Source organism: Brachycentrus maculatus, unplaced genomic scaffold, assembly GCF_059751285.1.
Source record: "Brachycentrus maculatus isolate JH-2025_06_01 unplaced genomic scaffold, ASM5975128v1 h1tg000210l, whole genome shotgun sequence".
Taxonomy (NCBI): domain Eukaryota; kingdom Metazoa; phylum Arthropoda; class Insecta; order Trichoptera; family Brachycentridae; genus Brachycentrus; species Brachycentrus maculatus.
The window spans coordinates 464760-489303 of record NW_028280961.1 but is presented as its reverse complement, the minus strand read 5'-3'; the positions used below and the strand labels follow the sequence as shown (position 1 = coordinate 489303).

At 34.2% G+C, this 24544-nt stretch overlaps 1 protein-coding gene across 1 annotated transcript in view; it reads left to right on the top strand.

Annotated features, from left to right (window-relative positions):
* The first annotated feature begins 968 nt into the window (after positions 1–968).
* Positions 969–24544, top strand: part of LOC148307098 (uncharacterized) — a 47419-nt gene continuing 23843 nt past the window's right edge. The window contains exon 1 of the mRNA XM_088263941.1: positions 969–2174. Within this exon, the coding sequence (XP_088120067.1) occupies positions 1095–2174 (1080 nt within the window). The 5' untranslated portion in view covers positions 969–1094. The remainder of the gene's footprint in view (positions 2175–24544) is intronic.

The following is a 24544-nucleotide window of genomic DNA, read 5'->3' as shown; positions in this document are numbered from 1 at the left end:
TTTTTAGTAAACCTTCGTGAAAATCCGAAAGAAATTTCTCAAACTTCAAACTATTGACTCAATAAAACATATTTTAAAACAGTTTTCCTTGTCTTAAATATAAATTCTTTAATTTGATTTATATAATAACTACGCTTTTTTATAATCATTTAACTGCTCGTGCGAAAAGCCGAAATGGCTGAAGGATCCACCTGCTAATTTGCGGAGCCCATTTCCCACCCAAAACGCATACTATGTACGCTCGCTGAAGCAATCACCCAAATACCTGGCATATACAACATGCAATACGGGTCAATTTGGCAGGTAGCCAGCACGGAATTTCAAGCCCGCCCGTCCTTAGCGCCGCGAGCCATAATGATCCTTAGCGGATTTCACTTTACGTGTCTTTTTCGTTAAGCAACCACCGTTGGAATGTCATACAAGTATCGTGGTCAAAGGCCTTCGGGGCGTCGGTAAGCGGAAATCTGTTTTATCGACATGTGATTTCATTCAAAAACCGGTGTAAATTTCATGGCAGCATAGGCTATTTTCGCTTGTCTGACCGGTTTGTGTACCCCACCTGTGGATACATCACACAATCAGTTAATTTTTCGGTTAATAAATCAAGCGCACTAGTAAGCAAATCATTCACAAACTCATTTTAATTAAGTGTCGAAAGAGTATTTTTTATGATGTGTCTTTTTTGCTTAGTGTTATTGTAGGAGTTACGAGGATAGACCTAACGTGTCTGCACCTCGATTTCAATCGTCTTGGATTTTAACAATGTGTTTTTGGCGTTTAGTAAGAAAGTACTACCGATAAAGTAGTACGCAGTAGCGAGAATCGGATTTTTTGATGAGTGTTGTTTATTTTACCTGTTGATCGACCCCTTTCGTGCACCTGCTCGGGCCACTACCTGCTCGAGGAGCAAGGTGTTTTGGCGGGTCGGTAAACGCAGTTCGCTGTTTTACCGACAGCGGAGGGGCTTCCGCCATCTTGAGCAGCACACGACACATATAGTGTAAATTCCGCGGCCGTCGCGCGCGCAGGGAGTGGTAGTGTCAGTGCAAGAGTGAAAAATATTAGTGTTTTTTATTATTATTTATTAATTTGACATGGAGGCGACGCCCATATGTCGGTGTCGCGTCCTGTGGCTGGGCAGCGCCGTTCCTCAGCAGACGAAGGATGGTTTGCAGGGGATTCAGGAGCCGCTGCGCGAGTTGTACCCGTCCAAGGCGCCCCGACAGGCGTGTCACGCCCGCGGGATAGACTCCTGGCTCTCGGTGTGGTCCAACGGGATCTTGCTAGAAAACGTAGACGAAAACCACAAGAAGGTCACTAGATTCTTCCCGATCGAGTCGCTGCACTACTGCGCCGCCGTCCGACACGTCGGAGCCGGCGGGAACGGAGTACCGAGATTCCTGCCCTTAGATTCTCCATTCGCAAGAGCACCATCGCCCGCGCATCCTCCTTTGTTCGCTGCCATCCTGCGCAGGACAACGGGCATAAAAGTCCTGGAATGTCACGCGTTTATTTGCAAAAAAGAGATGGCCGCGAACGCTCTAGTGAGATGTTGCTTTCACGCGTACGCCGATAGTTCCTACGCGCGGGCAGCCGGCGGGGCCAACGGTAGCGTGAAGGATTCCGCCAAAGGAGTAGCGGAAGAAGAGGAAGAGGAAGACGTATATGACGGGGATGAGAATCACAAAGTATGGGCAGGATCTACGGAAAGATTAGACGAAGGGCCTTACGATTTGTACGGTACAGGGAGTCGAGGTAAAACGCCTCGGCCTCGTCAAGTGACTCGCCCAGCGCCTGTACCTCCTCCGCCGCCTGTAGTGCAGTCGAACACAGGTAAAAAGGTGAAAAAGCCCCAGCACAGACGTTCTAACGGAATGATGAGGGAAGATACCAGGACCTTGCCGCCTCCCCGGGGGGGGTGGGCCATGGGGCCCGGGGTGGCGTACGCCGCGACGCTGCCCCCGCCGCGGCTGCGCCCGCAGTACGCGACCGTGGAGCCGCGCCCGCTGCGGGCGGCGCGCTCGCTGGCCGCGCTGGACGGCCCCCATCTGGGCGGCTCCGCAGGAAGAAGGGGGCACCTCAACGAGAGGGCCTTCAGCTACAGTATACGCCAGGAGCACAGGGCCCGCTCGCATGCCAGCCTCGCGAGCCTCAAGTTCGCTGCCCCTCCAGATGTAAGTCAAACCCTTAAGGTGGAGATTGACCGGAGCATTTCGTCGTAACATCGCTCGCGGCTAGCATCGGCGAGCATCCGAAACTATGGATGGAGCGCTCGACTCGGTGTACTGACTGCCTGAATGCTCGCATCGTAGCGTGTTACGTTACGTCGAAATGCTCCGGTCAGTCTCCACCTTTAAAATAAACACCTTTATCATTTTCCCACATTACGAGCAGCTCATTTTACATCAGACTTCGATCAAGCATGGATCTTTCCATGAATCGCTGTGTGAACTTGAGCTTCTCTGCATTTCTCTGCAGCTCATTTTCCAAAACAATATGAAGCGTAATACGGCTGTTCAAACTCAAAACACAGTAAGGGACATTTTTTTTGTAATACCTTTTTTTTGCATTTTTGAACTAAGTAGATTCTATTCTCAATATTATTAATATTTAAAGCATTTACTTTGTGGTTAGTCATTTTTACTTATTTATTTTTTTACAAAAATGTTAATAAAATTAGTATATAACCACTCACCGTGAGTGGTTATATACTAATTTTATTAACATTTTTGTAAAAAAATAAATAAGTAAGTAGATTCTACTTAGTCCAAAAATGCACATAAAACGTACTACAAAAAAATGTCTCTAACTGTGTTTTAAGTTTGGACAGCCGAATAGTGTTCGATTGTGGTCCCGTGGTTAGTGTCGCTGACTCCGTATCAATGTTTCTAGGTTCGAACTCAATCTAATACAACTCGATTTCTATTTTCAATAATGAGCTGCTTGGGTCTACGAAAATAGCATGAAAAATCAAATATACGAGTATGTGTATATATAGCAAAAAACTAACTAACTAACCATCACGCCGCTTCTCCGCAGGGGTAGGCAGAGAGAATCGAACGCCACACCACTCTGTCTTTGCAAACATTCTTTGCCTCTTCTACATTCATGCATCTCCTCATACATACCCGACGATTATTACGACTCCTGACCCGGCCGCTTTCAAGTATTTGACATACCTGATTGTGCCAAGTTTTCCTCGGTCGTCCTCTGCTTCTTTTTCCAACTACATTCGCTCCATAAATTTGTTTAACCGTTCTTTCTTCACTCATACGCTCCACATGTCCAAACCATCTCAACACACCTTTCTTAATTTTATCGATAATGCTTATCTCAGCCTTACATTCTTTCCTTATTTCATCATTCGAACATCTATCAAACATCGTTTTGCCACACATTCGTCTGAGTTGAGATTCCTATATTCACAAACTTCCTTTCGTTGCATACAACACAATTCCACGAAAATATGCATGCAACCCTGAGTACCCTATCCATGTCTGCCATTCTTCCCATTTTCTTTCAGTTACTTTCCCCTATAGCAGCAATTTCCTTCACTTAAACTATCAAACATACATATCGGCTGTCCAAATTTAAAACACAGTAAGGGACATTTTTTTTTAGTACGTTTTTTTTGCATTTTTGGACTAAGTAGATTCTACTTAGTCCAAAATGCATAAAAAAACCTACTACAAAAAAATGTCCCTTACTGTGTTTTGAGTTTGGACAGCCGATTTCCCATTCGTATATCCACGAATCTGAAACACAGGACTGATCACCCTTTCTCATTTAAATGAAATGGTATTGTATGGTATTATTACCGATCAAGATAACAACGCATCGATTAGGTAAGATGCCCTATACACCACTCGGACCCGAATATAAGTCAGAAGAGAAGTAGGATTCAAAGCTTTATACGGGGTGAATTTAGACATCAACGCGCGGTCATAAACGAAACTCGAAATATGTATTTGTTACATTTTGTCATCTCGACATAGATGAGGAAGAATATGGATGTCTGGGCATTTACAAGGCTCACGACCTGTCATAGGCTAGTTAAGTGATCACTTTACACACGTGTAACATTCATCATTCTTCCCATGATTGAAAACCACACTACTCATTTTTTTATTAAATATTCTTCATCCATGTTGAGATGTCAAAATGTAAATATAATAAGTAAGTACTAAGTGGAGAAACCCAGATTTGAGAACAAGGATTTGGACACAGTCTGGGCATTTACAAGGCTTATGACCTGTCATAGGCTGCTCAAGCGATCACTTTACACACGTTTGACATTAACCATTCTTTCCATTATTGACAACCACACAACTTTTTTTTCTGAAATATAATCTTCATCTATGTTGAGATTACAAAATGTTAAAGTAACTCGTAAGAGGGAAAACCCAGATTTGTAAACACAGAAAGGAAATGAACACAGTCTGGGCATTTACAGGGTGTCATATACGACCTGCCAGAGGCTGGTTAAATGATCACTTTACACACGTGTAACATTTACCAATTCTACCCATTATTGACGATTGTCATTTGAGTAGTGTAATTACACTTAGAAGTTCTGTATATATATGAACCAATTCAGAAACATTGTTCTTGAATCACCAGAACTTCACTAGAGACATCTATTGGTGAGATGAAAAGCAGAAACTCTTATATCAGTATGTGAGATCCGAATCCTGGATTATAATCACATACATTTCCCCATTCTTCTTCATCTTTAATGAGATGTCAAAATATATATTAAAAAAAAAATATATATATATATATATATATATATATATATATATATATATATATATATATATATATATATATATATATATATATATATATATATATATATATATATATATATATATATATATATATATATATATATATATATATATATATATATATATATATATATATATATATATATATATATATATATATATATATATATATATATATATATATATATATATATATATATATATATGAGGAATTGTATGCATACCCATGCATACAATTCCTCACCTCATACTTACAATTCCATGTGTTTTATAAATTTTTTTGAGGAAAAAAATAATTTGATCAGAAGTTCCGCATTGATTGAGTTCGGCAAAATGCCCGAAATGAAAGTAATAAATAATTCGGTATCTTTTTATGAAAGCCGTGCCGATCAGATAATATTCTTTGGTGAAAATAGCCCTGAGCTAACAACTGGTCTGTACCGTTAAAAATTTCTATCAGTCGGCTAACTTGATACGAGTACGAGTATGTACGCTATACATACAGTGTGGGCCGCTACCCACAGGCAAATATTATTACGTCTGTGTGCAAACGTATTTATGTATTTTAAAAGCAGCTGATTTTCACATGTAGTTAGTTCTCAGTATGACTTTGGTCGTATGGAGTGCTATATTTGCATTTTCACAAATGGCACTTATGCCTTAGAAACGGAGTGAACTTATCGTTAAATAGGTAATCGCAAATATAAAATTCAGTATGCGACAGTCTCCGCACCTAATTTTTTGTTAAGAAAATGGGTATATATCTATTTATATATATATATATATATATATATATATATATATATATATATATATATATATATATATATATATATATATATATATATATATATATACATATTTATATATAGGCATATGATTTTTTCAAATACATATTGATAAAGTATTTGTAAATAATTAAACAATACCTTTTCTTCAAAATGCAAAAACAACTCTTTCTACCCTGTAGCGGGTAAATATTATGTTAAAAATATGCCGCTTTTACTGAGATATTGTACATTTTCTGGACATTCCGAAAACATGCACAACTGAAAACTGTCGATTTTTGATTTAGGACGTTCTTGAAAGGAGTGAGCGATATGATCAATACCATGAAGATCCGTTCGTGCGGTTGTCAATCATATGTAGAAAATGGCGAATGTTACACGTGTGTAAAGTCATCACTTAACCAACCTATGACGGGTCATAAACCCTGTGAATACATAGACTTCTTCATCTATGTTGAGATGCCAAAAAATGTTGATATTGTTTATTTGTTGTATTTTTCAAAATAACATGATGATTAAAAATTCATCTTGTTTTTCAACAATATTTATCATTTCATCGTTTTAAATAGCATTCAATTCTTCATCGCAAAAATGTTCAACAATTGTGTTTCCTTTTTTCATTTCAGTAATTACTACAATACAATAACAAGGTTATTACTTCGAAATACATATGTGGATTTTACCTTTCTTGGAATGAACGTATGGCATTGTTTTTTTCATGAAATCCTATTGTTCATAAAATTATATATTTTATATTATTTATTGGTTCGGCATTAACTTTGTGGAATGACATGATTATTTTTTTTAAATTAAACACTTGAATATACCACTTAATCGAGTTTTATTTTTATTTACGACTAGTTTCGAAAACGACAGTTGTTTTCATCTTCTGGTACAAATTAAAACTAACGAACAATAATATATTTTAGTGTATATGTAGGTTAATATAGGTAGGGGGGTTAAAAAACAAAATTTTTTGTAAAGGGAAACATTGATAATAATGGTGACGTATTTTGAAACAGTATATTATTAATTATTGTTTTATCTGAATTTAAATTTTTATGTATTTCTAAATTTTCTAAATTATTCATGACTTGGTTACTCCTAACCTGACCACTTTCAAGTATTTGGCATACCTGATCGTGCCATGTTTTTCTCGGTATACCTCTGCTCTTTTTTCCACTTACATTCGCCTCATAAATTTGTTCGATGTATGATAGATGTACGAATAGTGAAACAAGGAAGGAATGCAAAGCTGAGATAAGCATTATCGATAAAATTAAGAAAGGTGTGTTGAGATGGTTTGGACATGTAGAACGAATGAGTGAGGTAAGAACGGTAAAACAATTATATTATATATATTCTAAAAAAACGTGCGCAGAATACATATGTGGTCTCTTGCGCAACCGGTTGCTTTCTGAATTGGCTATTTGCGAATTCAGCCTAAATATTAAAATTCGTCATCTATATTTCTCGAAACTAGTCGTGTTTACATTAATGAACTCTAAAGTGGTCTTGTATAAATGATTTATTATTATATTGTAATTGTGTGTTCATGTTATCGTCTAATTAAAGCGTTTTAAATGTTAATTTATGGACTGTAAAAAGACATATCGCTCACTCCTTTCAACAACGTCATATATCAAAAAACGTGATTTTTCCGGAGATCTTTTTTTAATGTTTAAGAATATAATAAAATGTATAAAAAATAAATATCAAGGCACTTATTGAACTTTTTACTGTGTAACAGATCTTTTAGGTAAAACCTGAATGTTTGTTCTCCATTTGCAAAATATCTAGTATTTTTAAAAAAGAATTAAAAAATACCTTTAAAAAATAATTCAAATTAATTTTTCTCCGTGTAAAAAACATTAAGTATATTTTAAAAAATAGGTAAACAATACATTTTCTTCAAAATGCAAAAACAACACTTTCTGCCCTGTAGCGGGTAAATATTAAGTTAAAAATATGCCGCTTTTGCTGGTATATAGTATATTTTCAGGGCATTCCGAAAACATGCACAACTGAAAATTGACGATTTTTGATTTATGACGTTCTTGAAAGTAGTGAGCGATATGTGTAGTAAGAAAATATTGAAATATCGTTTATTTTACTTCCAACTCTTCGTCTTTTAGTTATTTGAATCTCAGGCTCGCTCCGCGAAAACCGGAAATTCCGGCTCGCCTGATCGCAATCGTGTTATGGTAATAATTAATAAATAAACACCGTTAAACCGTGTTTTTTTTCAAAGAAATATTAATAAAAAAAATAATCTAAAATTCTTACAACATTTTGAGTGTGTCCAAATACTTGTTCACAAAATCTGGATTATCTCCAATTACAGGAGTTATTTTCATATTATTTTTTGACATCTCATCAAATATAAAGAAGAATATGGATCAAAATTAAGTGATTTAAAACAACTTTCATTAAAAGTCCAATAATATAAATATGGGTCTAAATTAAATTTTGTTATATCATCAAAGGCGAATTAACACCTGTTTCTGGCAAAATTTCAAATTGTAACCAAGCAAATTGCTAAATTTCGTCAAATCGCTGCTCCCATTATCCACAAAGTCATTGAATAACAAAACTACTTTTGTAACACTTCAATAATTGATTCGGCAGTCACTTTGTGGTATAATCTATCTTTTTTCAAATTTCACATCGTTTTTTGTATCAACAACGTTTTTTTGTATCAATCTCAACATAGATGAAGAAGAATATGGAGGTCTGGGCATTTACGGGGCTGAAGACCGTCAAAGGCTAGTTTAAGTGATCACTTTACACACGTGTAACATTCACCAATTCTACCCATTATTGACAACCACACTACTCAAATTCTTGGAAGTTCTATATATATGAACCAATTTAGAAACCTTGTTCTTGAATCACTAGAACTTCACTAGAGACATCTCTTGGTGAGATGTAAAGAAGCTTTTTACTAAGCAGAAACTCTTATATTAGTATGTGAGGTCCGAATCCTGGATTATAATCACACACATGAGAAAAGCCAGAAAATACCATTTTCATTTTTATTATTTAAGCTTATAATTTGATAAGATGATTTATTTACAACATTTTGAGTGTGTCCAAATACTTGTCTTCATCTTTGATGAGATGTCAAAAAATAATACTAAAATTCGTACATGTAATGTAAGATCATCTCGGCATTTCGCGATCAAATATCGCTCACTTCTTTCAAGTAGGTCATAAATCAAAAATCGACAATTTTCAGTTGTGCATGTTTTCGGAATGCCCAGAAAATGTACTATATCCTAGCAAACGAGGCATATTTTAAACTTAATATTTACCCGCTACAGGGCAGAAAATTTTGTTTTTGCATTTTGAAGGAAAGGTATTGAATTATTATTTTTTTAAATACTTATACTAAATATTTTTCAAATGGAGAAAAAACCTTCAGGTTTTACCTTAAAAGATCTGTTGCACGGTAAAAAGTTCAATAAGTGGCTTGATATTTATTGTTAATACAGTGTCCTATTTTTAAACTTAAAAAACGTTCTCCTGAAAACGTTCTCCTGAAAATTGATGATTTTTTATTTATGACGTTCTTGAAAGGAGTAAGCGATATACACAAATAGTCATAAGGTAAATACCCCGGTTATTGACACTTTTACCAGATTGGTAAGACAAAGGTAGATTGAATGCAGTCAAAATGCGATCCCTCAGATGAATGGGCGGCAAAACGTTGTATGTTACTTGTTCGAATGGTAAAATAAGAAAAGAATGCAATGCTGAGATAAGAATTATCGATAATATCAAGAAAGTTGTATTCAGATGGTTTGGCCATGTAAATCGAATGTGTGAAGAATGAACGGTAAAAATATTGTGATTGGTTATAGAAACAGAAGGAAATCGAGGATAACTCGGCATTATCAAGAATTTAAAATACCTGAATGCGGCGAATAACCAATCGGCGGGTATATATAAGGAGATGCATAAATGTGGAAGACCCAAGGATTATTAGCAACGATAGATTGCTGTGGCGTTCTATTTTATTCTATATTCTCTCTGCCAACCCCTGCGAAGAAGCGGCGTGATGTTTAGTTAAGTTATAAATATCGAATATTCAACAACGATTAATAAATAAACACTCGTAAATAAGAAAATTTAGTTCTGTCCGCCTCCGTAGTGTAATGGTCACCACGCTCAACTACCGTTCTGGAGGTCCCGGGTTCGATTCCCGGAGGGGGGGTCTAATAAATATAAGTGATATTTTCACTTCAATATTTATTCAATACTACCCTAGACTGGTATCTGAAGTGGAGGGCTGATCACTTTTCCTTCGTGTGTTAACAATCAAGATAACTCTGTGTTTATATAATGCAGTGCCCTATGCACCATTGGGGTGCGGACAAGGCTTCGAAAACAATAAAATAAATCACGGAAGAGAAATCATATTTTATATTTAGTTTTTTTTTGTAAGTACTTATTGGTTTAAAGATATTTCACCGATACAACTTCGAATTTGTAATACACAAATTCATGAAGAAAAAAAATTGTGTATGGTACTATATATTACAATAAAATGCGAATATGTACGTTATTTTCTTCGCAAATTTGCTATGGCCATACTCAAGAATTTTTATGTGTTTACAATCTAAAATATTTGAATATAATTTGGGAAACGTTATAGTGCTGAAGAATGTATCCTTGATAACTCGCTGGCCTCAAAATACAGGCAAGAAATACTGCGGTGGCCAACTATAAACTAACCAATAATTGGCTTCAGAGATATAAGTAAATTTACGTAAAATTTATGAATGAAAAGTATGTAAAAATAAAACAAGAATGTTTGTTTTTTTGGTGTTTTTTTTATATTTTTATATTTTGTCTCTTACAAATAAAAGACATAGAAATAATAAAAAGGATAAAAGAATGTTATTTCAAATACGAGTCACGATTATTACGACTCCTGACCCGGCCGCTTTCAAGTATTTGATATACCTGATTGTGCCAAGTTTTCTTCGGTCTTCCTCTGCTTCTTTTTCCAACTACAATTTATGAGGCGAATGTGGTTGGAAAAAGAAGCAGAGGAAGATCGAGGAAAACTTGGCACAATCAGGTATGTCAAATACTTGAAAGCGGCCGGGTCAGGAGTTGTAATAGTCGTCGAGTATGTATGAGGAGATGTATGAATGTAGAAGAGGCTAAGAATGTTTGCAAAGATAGAGTGGTGTGGCGTTCGATTCTCTCTGCCTACCCCTGCGGGGAAGCGGCGTGATGGTTAGTTAGTTAGTTATTTCAAATACCTGGGCGCGGTTGGGTCGAGAGTCGGAACAATCGACGGCTATGTATGAGGAGATGCGTGAATGTGGAAGGGGCGAAGATAGTTTGCAAAGACGGATTGGTGTGGCGTTCTAAATTCTCTGCATACCCCCGGGAAACGGCTTAATGGTTAGTTAGTTAATAGTTTTTAATGACTTGTGAAAAAATTTAAATCGATATTCCTTTCTTAAACACTAGGATGAATTAACTATAAAAATATGGTTTTTGTTGTTGTATTTTTTCAAAACTTATTTACCTTAAGTCTCACCATCACGCTGCTTCCCCACAAAGGTAGGCAGAGAGAATAGAACACCACACCTATATATCTTTGCAAACAATCTTTTCTACTTACTTTTTTCAATTTTATTTTTACAAAAATGTTAGTAATATTTAACCACTCACCGAAATTTTTGTCTACCTGTTTCGAAACGTACCCGTCTCTTCGTCAGGACAATCACTACAACAGCATGCAAACAATACTGCGCGTCACTAGCATAGCACCATTCAAATACATACAACTACATAAACTTACAACTACACTCACCTCGGGTCGACCAAAATTCGCATGTGATCAATATTTTGTGTACTTGTAAGTGTGTGAATAGTGCTATGGTAGTGCCGCGTAGTATTGTTTGCATGCTGGTGTAGTGATAATCCTGACGAAGAGACGGTCACGTTTCGAAATCGGCATACAAAAATCTCGGTGAGTGGGTATAAACTGACAATACCAACGTTTTTGTAAAAAAAGGAAAAATGAATGCTTTAAATATTAAAAAATGTTTATAATATTTTCTATTTAATGTTTTCAATATTGAAAGCATTAACTTTATGGATCATATTCATTAATAAGTCATAAATTAAACCCTGAAGAGGGCAACAGGTAATTGCCGAAACTAGTTGGTTGTTATTAAAAATGTGAGTGGATCAAATAAGTCTTTTTATTTCTCAAAAATAATATATTTTCTGCTTAATTATATACGTTTATACATCCGCAAAATGTCGTATGTAAGTTGGAATGTGTAGAATAATATATCTTCGATATATACTTATTAAAATTATCCATTTATCTTGGTTCTTTGCCAAACGAAATGAATAAGAATGTCAATAAATTGATGAAGGAAAAATGCAAATTTTCGTAAGAGGAAACGAAAAAACTAATAGTTCTACAGCTGAACAGCTGCACGATGATCCAGGGAGTTGGAATGGCACTTGAATATTAAATAATATATTTGATCGAATTTAAACTAATTAATATTCAATAATACATATAGAATTCTATTATTTATTGATTCGGCATTAACTTTGTGGAATGACATGATTATTTTATTAAAATTAAACACTTGAATATACTACTTTATTAAGTTTTATTTTTATTTTCGACTAGTTTCGAAAACGACAGTTGTTTTCATCTTCTGGTACAAATTAAAACTCAACTAATTAGTTTTAATTTGTACCAGAAGATGAAAACAACTGTCGTTTTCACTAGTCGTAAATAAAAATAAAACTCGATGAAGTGATATATTCAAGTGTTTAATTTTAATAAAATATACATATAGAATTCATTAAATATTATTAAAAAAACCACTTCTTATTATTTTTGACATCTCAGTATGGATGTAGAAGAATATAGAAGTCTGGGCATTCAAACATAAACAATTAAAAATACTTAGGTGTGAGTCCTTCTCTTTACATACTGAAATTATTTTATTACTACTAAGTCCGCCTCCGTAGTGTAATGGTCAGCACGCTCGGCTACCGTTCTTGAGGTCCCGGGTTCGATTCCCAGGGGGGGTCAAATAAATATAAGTGATTTTTTCACAATATTATTTATTCAATATTACCCTGGACTGGTACTTGAAGCGGAGGGCTGATCACCTTTCCTTCATGTGTAAAACGATCAAGATAACACTGCGTTCATATGAAGCAGTGCCCTATGCACCATTGGGGTGCGGATAAGGGTTTTATTATTATTAACTACTAAGACTATTTTACATACTGGGGGGTACGTCTGAAAATATGATTTACAATTTTATTCGACTTTGACCAGTTATTTCAAAAAACGTCAAATGTCAATCAAACTTAAAAATAGCTCCCAAGTGAAGAAAATCCAGATTTGTGAACAAATATTTGGACACACTCGGTGTCTGTAAAAATCGTGTATGCAGTAGTAAAGACATTAGCCAAGGCTCGCGTAATAGGCCTCAAATCACGAACTCTCGCGTTGTCTAAAGTTAATCGACTATTTGCAAGAGAAATCAACAAAATGACATTTTACGGATTTCACAATGACTTACTAAGTGCCATTAATTTTTTTTAAATAAACTAGACAACTAACCATCACGCCGCTTCTCTGCAGGAGTAGGCAGAGAGAATAGAACGCTAAGCCAATCTGTCTTTGCAAACAATCTTTGCCAATTACATATTCATACGTCTCGTCATACACACCCGCCGATTATTCCAACTCCTCACCTGACCGTATTCAAGTATTTGAAATACTTGATCATGCCAAGTTTACCTCGGTCTTCCTCTGCTTTTATTACCAACTATATTCGTCTCATACCAAGAAAATGATATACATATAATATATTATTTTTTTGACATCTCATCAAAGATGAAGAAGAATATGGAAGTTTGGGCATTTAAAAAAATAATATGAAAATAACTCCTGTAATTGGAGATAATCCAGATTTTGTGAACAAGTATTTGGACACACTCAAAATGTTGTACATATAATATATTACGATATACAAAAATCTTCTTCTTCTTCTCCTTGGTGTATGCCTTGTGGCCAGTTTTTAAGAGGGATTGGCCTCCTGCGATGTCGATTTCCAGCTATCGATTCATCTCTTTAGTGGTCTGCCCGGGAGTCGTCTACCATGGGGTTGTACAGTGCAATGTGGGGAAGTCTGGATGGTTCCATTCTCCTCACATGCGCATACCACTGTCTCCTTAGTTGCCTGTCCCACCTAACGACATCTTCGATCTCGCATATTTCCCCGATCCTGGCGTTTCTTATTCTATCTCGAAGACTTTTGCCTTATATGCTTCTATTTCTTAAATTGCCTGATATGAAGACTCAAGAAGCAAAGACAAAAATCCATTTATTATATTATTATTGAATTACATTTATGCGATGTTTATAATGTTATCAACTAACTAAATAAACATCACGCCGCTTTAGCCACGGGTAGGCAAAGGAATAGAACGCCACACCAATCTGTATTTGCAGACAATCTTCACCTCTTCCACATTCAAGCATCTCTTCATACATACCCGCCGATTATTCCGACTTACCCACTTTCAAGTAATTGAAATACTTAATTATAGCAAGTTTATGTATTCTACATATTTTACTTGTAACCATATCTTCACCCAATGGTGCATAGGTCAATGTATTGTATCAACGCAGTGTTATCTTGATCATTAATTGCATTATAAGGCAAGGCGATCAGTCCTGCGCTTCTTTTGGCACCCCAGGGTAATATTAAATAAATATGAGAATGAAAAAAATACCTTTGATTTGACTCTGTCGAAGTCTGTCTTGAAATTCTTAGCACAACTTTCATTATCGATTCCACTTCATTGGCCAAAATCATTGATAACGTATTCGCTGACTGTTGGTTTATTTCGCAATCTATGGCAAAAGTGGTCAGTGCGCTGGAATGTGAGTTACCGGCTCGCTGTCACGACCAGGCAAGGCGGTCGCACGCGAGGTGTCGCCCGGCAGGCCCGCAACACGCCATTACGTGAGCTGCGTACACCGTAACGCGATGTTACACGTTACACGTTACGCAATACCCGTCAAAACGAACGTCTGGGTAATCAAGCGTCGAGGATGAGGAATAAAGATTGATATTGTATGTAATTTGGACAATACACAGATAAAGAGAGAGAGAGAGAATTCACGAATTGAATGGACATTTCATAATTGTTGACTGTGAATAATATGAAAGTGCTGTTAAATTGGAAAATGATTTATATTGAAGAAATATTCTTTATGACATGTTTCATAACGTATTAAAGTATTTATTTTCTACATTATTTAGTGAAGTGTGTAAGTCTCTAATCGCTCACTCCTTTCAAGAACGTCATAAATCAAAAAACTTGATTTTTCATGAGAACGTTTTTAAAGTTTAAAAATATAATACAATGTATTAAAAATAAATATCAAGCCACTTATTGATCTTTTTCTGTGCAACGGATCTTATTAGGTAAAACCTGAAGGTTTTTTCTCCATTTAAACAATATTTAGTATATTTTAAAAATAATTAAACCATACCTTTTCTTCAAAATGCAAAAACAACACTTTCTGCCCCGTAGAGGGTAAATATTGAATAAAAAATATGCCGCTTTGGCTGGGATATAGTACATTTTCTGGGCATTCCGAAAACATGCTCAACTGAAAATTGAAGATTTTTGATATATGACGTTGTTAAAAGGAGTGAGCGATATGTTTATAAACACAAAGAAAAAAAATGTTACGTTAAAAGACGTGTGGATCTCCGGTGGTCGGCTGGTGATTGAATTCTTTGTTTGCGTTGTATCCCCTTAATTGAACAGTATTCGTATAATATTTGGGACGCAATATAACAGGTATTATAAGAGACCTTTTCCCAGTTTGTAAATGTTTATCAACAATATTCCTAGTATTATTTTTTGACATTTCATCAAAGATAAAGAAGAATATGATAGCCTGGGCATTTACGGGGCTGAGGACCGTCATAGGCTGGTTTAAGTGATCACTTTATACACGTGTAACATTCACCAATTCTACCCATTATTGACAACCACACTACTCAAATTCTTGGAAGTTCTTTATATATGAACCAATTTTGAAACATTGTTCTTGAATCACTAGAACTTCACTAGAGACATCTATTGGTGAGATGAAAAGAAGCTTTTTTATTGAGCAGAAACTCTTTTATTAGTATGTGAGGTCCGAATCCTGGATTATAATCACACACGTGAGAAACGCCAGAAAATATCACTTTCATTTTTATTATTTAAACTTATAATTTGACCAGAAGATGTATTTACAACGTTTTGAGTGTGTCCAAATACTTTATTATTATTATTATTTTTAATATTTGGACCCACTCAAAATGTTGTAAATATTCTTAGTGCCTGAATAAATGTACATACAAATAGAATTCTCTGGTAGAATGATTTCGTTTACTTAGCGAGGTATAAATGTACCGTTTATTCGTATATATTGTAGTATGTGTCCAGCGCTAGCGTCCAGTTGTAGAATGCAGGTATATATGGATAATGGTGTATAGCAGGGATGGTGAACCAATGGCACAGGGATTTTGCGTGGCACGCGAATGAAACAATAGGCATTTAAAAAAAAATTCCTCGACTTATTACTGTGAATCATTATTTTCTTCAATGAACTATATTAAATCAGATATAAGAAATAGGCCTATAGAAGAATGTATAATTGCTTGATATCTTTTAAAACCTATCAGCTATGAATAATATAAATAATAAATCCCTTACCGCACCCCAATGGTGCATAGGGCACTGCTTCATAGAAACGCTGTGTTATCTCGGTCGATTACACATGAAGGAAAGGTGATCAGCCCTCCACTTCAGGTACCAGTCCAGTGTAATATTGAATAAATATTATAGTGAAAAAATCACTTATATTTATTAAACCCCCCTGGGAATCGAACCCGAGACCTCCAGAACGGTAGGCGAGCATACTGACCATTACGCTACGGAGGCGGACAAAGACAGAGCTATGAACCCGATGAAAAATTATCATCTAGAATCCAACAACAAAAAATTCACTAATAATGTAGTTTTAAGGGTGTAACATTTTTATTAATAAATCTTTCAAGTTTTTTTTATTTATTTCTTTCAGTTTTTTCAAATTTCCCTATTTGATATAATGTCTGCCTCCGTAGTGTAATGGTCAGCACGCTCGGCTACCGTTCTGGAGGTCCCAGGCTCGATTCCCAGGGGGGGTCAAATAAATATAAGTGATTTTTTCACTGTGATATTTATTCAATATTTCCCTGGACAGGTACCTGAAGCGGAGGGCTGATCACCTTTCCTTCATGTGTAAACGATCAAGATAACACTGCGTTATATTACGCAGTGCCCTATGCACCATTGGGGTGCGGATAAGGATTTTATATTATATTATAATATAATTACAAGTACAAACATATTCTACCATATTAATACAAAAAAAGATCCCACAAAGGCATGGCCTGTGTGGGTATACATTTTGTTAAAGGTTATTCATAATAAAGGGCACTGGAAAGAATACAATAGATAGAGTGCTAATATAAACTACAAATATTTGATTTTAACAGAAAACAGAAGAAGAAAAAACAAAAAATGACATTGAAAAAAGTTATCATTAAGTATTATATGAGTTTTAAATTAAAATAATTGAAAACAGATTTCGATCTCAAGAATTTCAAATCGTTGTAATGTGCTTATTCGGCTCTTTGGCCGATAAGTTTGCGACCACTGGTCTATAGTACCTACATGTGCTTTTGTGCTAACAAGTAAAACTGTTATTTCCGATGTGCCACGCACTGTGGGACACTAAGGCTAAACGTCCACTAAATCGCGGAATTCCACTGTCATTGTCAAGCACACGAGTCCGTATTACACGCTGTTAGAATACCTTAGAAAAAATAAATAAATAAAAAAAATATTTTTTGACATTTAATCAAAGATGAAGAAGAATATGAAAGTCTGGACATTTACGGGGCTGACGACCGTCATAGGACCTTGGAATAAATGAATAAAAAAATATATATTATTTTATACATTTCATCAAAGATGAAGAAGAATATGGAAGTCTGGGTATTTACGGGGCTGACGACCGTCATAGGCTGGTTTATGTGATCACTTTACACACGTGTAACATTCACTGATTCTACCCATTATTGACAACCACACTACTCAAATTCTTGGAAGTTCTATATATATGAACCAATTTTTAAAAACCTTGTTCTTGAACCACTAGAACTTCACTAGAGACATCTATTGGTGAGATGTAAAGAAGCTTTTTAGCAAGCAGAAACTCTTATATTAGTATGTGAGGTCTGAATCCTGGATTACACACACGAGAAACGCCAGAAAATATAATTTTCATTTTTATTATTTAAGCATATAATTTGACCAGAAGATTTTTACAAGTATTTGAACACACTCAAAATGTTGTAAAAAATATATGTTTAATATAAATAATAATAAAAAAAACAGAAAAACGTGTATTTTTTGGTAAAGCACTTACAAATTGAGTATTATACTCTTATACCCAGACATGTAACTCCTAAATATTGTACGTTTTGTTTTACTAAAAGCTAGAGAAATTAATTCCATTCCAGAAATACTAATTTATAGAGGGCTTAAAAAAATACATAAACAATACGTTATTTCAACCAATATGCCTTTTTTTAATAAATAATAAATTGTCACATAAGTACTTACTTTTACACTTATTTCCATGACAAATATCTAACTCCAGTTTACATATAATAAAATATAAATTGAGTTGAATTATTTCACTCATAGTCAGTAATAGGGTCGACACCGGTCAGTATTAGGAAATAATCCACTTTCAATAGGTCAGTATTGAATACAAAACCTTAAACTGTTTATTGCGTGGATTTTAATATATGCACTTGACTTTTGACTGTTATTTTTTTTTAACTTTTTAAGGATAAACCTATTCCATTAAAAAAAAAAATTAAAAAAATTATCGAGCTGTTTTAAAATTAAATGAATATGTTAAAAATATGGACCAGCTTAAGACACAAACAAGGTCAGTATTATGGCCGTTTACCTTGACACTGCATCAATTTAACGCAGTGTCCTATGCAACGCTCGCCATGCGAATCTTACAGATGAAAACAATATTCGAAATATTTATGAGAACTTAAGAATTATATTTTACGAGTGTTTGAGCAGTTGATTCGATTAATTCTGTTGTTACTCGTGATGAATGAGCGTTGGGTCTGTTAATTTATACAAAAAACGTAGTAAAAGTGCTAATGACACAAGAGATAAGCATCGCGATACTATCGGATGTGCTCTTAAAGTGTAAAGCATACAGAATCTCTGGAGTGTGAACATCATAATACACGTATTAATGCATTCAGACATCCAACATATGATGGAGATTATATATTATCAATGTATATTCCATATGAACACCGTTTTTTTTATTATATTTCATAAAAAAAAAGTATTTTATAATTTAGTAACGTTTTGGGTGGGATATATCTGTATGCCAGGGAAACTAGATATAAATGAACATATTGGGTGTGTAGTTGGTAATTGAAGCAGACGAAGAACGAGGAAAACCTGACATGATCAAGAATTTTATTTACTTGAGCGTTGACAGGTCAGGAGACTGAATAATCTGCGGGTATGCATAAGGAGATGTATGAATGTGGAAGAAGCAAGGATTGTTTGCAAAGAGGGATATATACATATATATATATATATATATATATATATATATATATATATATATATATATATATATATATATATATATATATATATATATATATATATATATATATATATATATATATATATATATATATATATATATATATATATATATATATATATATTATATATATATATATATTTATATATATATATATATATATATATATATATATATATATATATATATATATATATATATATATATGTATATATACATATATATACGTAAAAAAACCTTTAACCACTCTCACTAATTCCTCTCCTTTGCTTTTCCTTCCTGCAAAATCTATTTTTTATATCATACCCTTACCCTCTTACTCCCTTCCTCACACACACACCCACCCACTCTTATATACATATTTATTTTATCTCTTAAATATTTTTTAAATAGTTATTATAACATAAATGTGAAATTGTTAGTTGGCTTTATTTTTATTGATGTAACTATTTTCGTTAATGTAGTGTAATGTTTATTATTGTTTACAACATTTTGAGTGTGTCCAAATACTTGTTCACAAAATCTGGATTATCTCCAATTACAGCAGTTATTTTCATATTATTTTTTGACATCTCATCAAAGATGAAGAAGAATATGGAAGTCTGGGCATTTACGGGGCTGACGACCGTCATAGGCTGGTTTAAGTGATCACTTTACACACGTGTAACATTCACCAATTCTACCCATTATTGACAACCATAATACACAAATTCTTGGAAGTTCTATACATATGAACCAATTTAGAAACCTTGTTCTTGAATCACTAGAACTTCACTAGAGACATCTATTGGTGAGATGTAAAGAAGCTTTTTACTAAGCAGAAACTCTTATGTCAAAAAATAATATGAAAATAACTCCTGTAAGTGGAGATAATCCAGATTTTGTGAACAAGTGAGATGTCTTCTTCATCTTTGATGAGATGTCAAAAAATAATATTTATTATTGTTAATGTAACTATTTTTTATTATATACTTTTTTTAATGTAAATCTGTACAATTCTTGAACAAATAATAAAAAAAAAATATCCGTGATTACTTATTTCTATGATTGATTTCACTTCGTCGATGTCATTATATGACCTAAATATTACTAATAGTAAATATGATAATTCTAATATCAGCTATAAAGAATGCAATCCAATAGCGCAGCTATTTCATGCAATGCGGGTCGCAGATATAAAAAAGTGTTGTAACAGTAATACTGTATTTCTGGGTAGCTATGCCTTATGATTTGTATTTAACATATCGCTCACTCCTTTTAAGAACGTCATAAATAAAAATCGTGAATTTTGAGTTAAGCATGTTTTCCGAATGCCCAGAAAATGTACTATATCCCAGCAAAAGAGGCATATTTTTAACTTAATATTTACCCACCCGCTACAGGGCAGAAAATGTTGTTTTTGCATTTTGAAGAAAAGGTATTGTTTAATTATTTTTTTAAATAAACTAATTATTTTTCAAATGGAGAAAAAATCTTCAGGTTTTACCTTAAAAGATCTGTTGCACAGTAAAAAGTTCAATAAGTGGCTTGATATTTATTTTTAAAACATTGTGTTTTATTTTTAAATTTAAAAACGTTCTCCTGAAAAATCGAGTTTTTTCATTTATGACGTTCTTGAAAGGAGTGAGCGATATCTCAATGGAACTGCATTTTATATACACAACGAAGGTTTGATAGTCCCAAGAATTAACAATAAAAACGGGAGTCTAACACTGCAGTATATCGTTCCTAACATTTTTAATTTGTTGCCGACGGATGTTAGAGGTCAAAATAAGATATGGAGCAAAGGCAAAATAAAGGAATGGGTAAAATGATCAAGAGTTAATTGAAAAATAGTTTAAATTCTTAATTTTTTCTCTCTTTTTTTATGTGTATGGTAGGTTAAAATGGATAAAAACAATAAAAAATGTATGTAAAAAGAACTCCACCAACAAGACACACAAGATGGCTTGGTGGGTCTCTGCAAAGAATATGTAAAATATGTTTTAAATTATGATGTAAATATAAAAAAAATATATAATGAAATAACAACTAAGTATATAGAACATTTTGAGTATGAACATGAAGAATAATATGAAAGTCTAAGCATTTACATGGATTACGACCGTCATAGGCTTGGTTAAGTGATCACGTTACACATAATTTGTTAACAACATATTTGATCAATATATCCAGGGGTTCCGAGTGTGTAAAGTGATCACGTAACCAAGCCTATGACGGTTTTACGACCTGTGATTGCCCCGACTTCTATATTCTTCTTCATCTATGTTGAGATGTCAAAAATGTACAACTATAATATATTTTGTCCGACTCCGTAGTGTTATGGTCAGCACGCTCGGCTACCGTTCTGGAGGTCCCGGGCTCGATTCCCAGGGGGGGTCAAATAAATATAAGTGATTTTTTCACTATAATATTTATTCCATGTTACCCTGTACTGTTGCCTGAGGCGGAGGGCTGATCACCTTTCCTTCATGTGTAAACGATCAAGATAACACTGCGTTTATATGATGCAGTGCCCTATGCACCATCGGGGTGCGGGTAAGGGTTTGAAGATGATTAGTATATAGTTTTTTTCCACTTAAAATTTGTTTTATTTGACAAACGACCAGTGACAGTTTTGTCGTTACCAACATCATCAGACTCGTGGCAGGCTTGACAAATATCTGTGTTATATATATTTAATGTAATTATTAGTGAAGTGAACTTCTCATAAATCCATTTCAATACTTTTATCGTTTTCTGCGGTCGCATTGCTAGCAGTAATAGATAAGTCTGATACTGCTAGTTTTAAAATTAGTGGAGCATAAAATTTATGCATATTTTGTCCTCGATTCAAAGCTAAAAATGGATTAAAAGGGAAAGTCACACATATATATATATATATATATATATATATATATATATATATATATATATATATATATATATATATATATATATATATATATATATATATATATATATATATATATATATATATATATATATATATATATATATATATATATATATATAAATATATATAAATATATATATGTCTGTCCGCCTCCGTAGTTTAATGGTCAGCACGCTCGGCTACCGTTCTAGAGGTCCCGGGTTCGATTCCCAGGGGGGTAAAATAAATATGAGTGATTTTTTCACTATAATATTTATTCAATATTACCCTAGACTGGAACCTGAAGCGGAGGGCTGATCACCTTTCCTTCATGTGTTTACGATCAATATAACACTGCGTTTCTATGATGCAGTGCCCTGTGCACCATTGGGGTGCGGATAAGGGTTTTTATTATTATTATATAAGGACCGTCAGTTCATTTAATCTTCACATTAGTTTAAAAATACCATAACTTGGCGAAACAATTGTCACAAAATTGATTTTTATGTGTTTTTTCAACAGTAAAATGCAACTTAGTAGACTCAAAAAATCAGTGTTTGATTCAACATTTTATACATATTTTATTTTATTTTATTGACATTCGATTAGGGCCTTCGACATTCAGTGTTGCCAGTTGCGACGCTGGTAGTGAGGTCACTTGGGCAAGTAGGCGCGTGATGATGGCAACCTTGATTGTAGCGAATTTCTTCAACGAACTCAGCTGAAACGGAATTGAGTCTTAGAGTCTAGTCATGCAAACAAAAAAACGCGATATCGTAATTCTTTTGTTTCGATTACGTAATCCGATTTTGAATCAATTAAAGATGGACGGTGTTGATGTCAAGAAAATAGCGCAGTGTTATTTTTTAGATAAAACATATTATGGGTGTCCCAACTTGATATGAAGCATCTATCGTTATATTTTATTTGAGTGAAGATGGAAGTCTGAGAATCCCAGGGCTTACGACCTGGCATTTGGCTGGCTTATGCGATCACTTTGTACACATCGCTCACTCCTTTCAACAACGTCATATATCAAAAAACTTGATTTTTCAGGAGAACGTTTTTAAAGTTTAAGAATACAATAAAATGTATTTAAAATAAATATCAAGCCACTTACTGGACTTTTTTACTGTGCAACAGATCTTTTTAGGCAAAACCTGAAGGTTTTTTTCTCCATTTGAAAAATATTAAGGATATTTAAAAAAAATAATTAAACGATACCCATTCTTCAAAATGCAAAAACAACACTTTCTGCCCTGTAGCGGGTAAATATTAAGTTAAAAATATGCCTCTTTTGCTAGGATAAAGTACATTTTCTGGGCATTCCTCAAAACATGCACAACTGAAAATTGACGATTTTTGATTTATGACGTTCTTGAAAGGAGTGAGCGATATAGTTACATAGTTATTTTATTTTGTTAAACAATAAAGTACCCGATCGTTAACAATTTAATATGTAAAAATATATGAATTAGAATCGAATTCTTATATTTAGTATAAATTAAAGAAATGACAGAGATTTTTTGAAGATGAAACGCTATCACATGTGGGTGGTTTCATGCATTCGTACAGAAGTATGCACGGTTATCTAGAACGCGTCTCTCGTATGTAATTCCGTTTTGTTAATCTCTACAAATAGAAACTTTGTGTCACCTCTGACTAACTTACGTACCTGCACCTATACTCATAATGTCTGCTAATTATGTATTACGACCCAAAAGAACACATTGTATGTGTCATTCGTCTGTGGGATCGCACTTCGACTGCATTCAGTCTAAAAAAGGAAAAAATCCGGTCAAATGAAGAAAAATAAATTTCTTCTTGTTGGGTTATACATCCAAAATTAAACAAGGTTTATTGGATTGAATTCTACATTTATTTATGTATATGTTGAGTGTTTGATAATGTCTTCATAAGACGAAACGCGTCACGTATTGATATATACATAAATAAATGTAGAATTCAATCCAATAAACCTTGTTTAATTTTGGATATATTACCCAACAATTCAATATGGAATTCTACCAACTGTCTGCAGTTACGATAAAAAACGTTTTCTTCTTTTTCTTTTGCATGTTGTAGGCCTTGTGGCTTGTTTTTAAGAGGGATTAGCCTCCTGCGATGTCAATTCCCAGCTGTCAATCCATCTCTTTAGTGGTCTGTCCGGGAGTCATCTTCCTTAGGGTTGGCCGTGCAGCGCAATGTGGGAGAGTCTAGATGGTTCCATTCTCCTCACATGCGCATACCATTGAACGTCCATACCATACGTACCATAGAAATGTCCTGTTAATATTATACATACTTAAATTCAAGT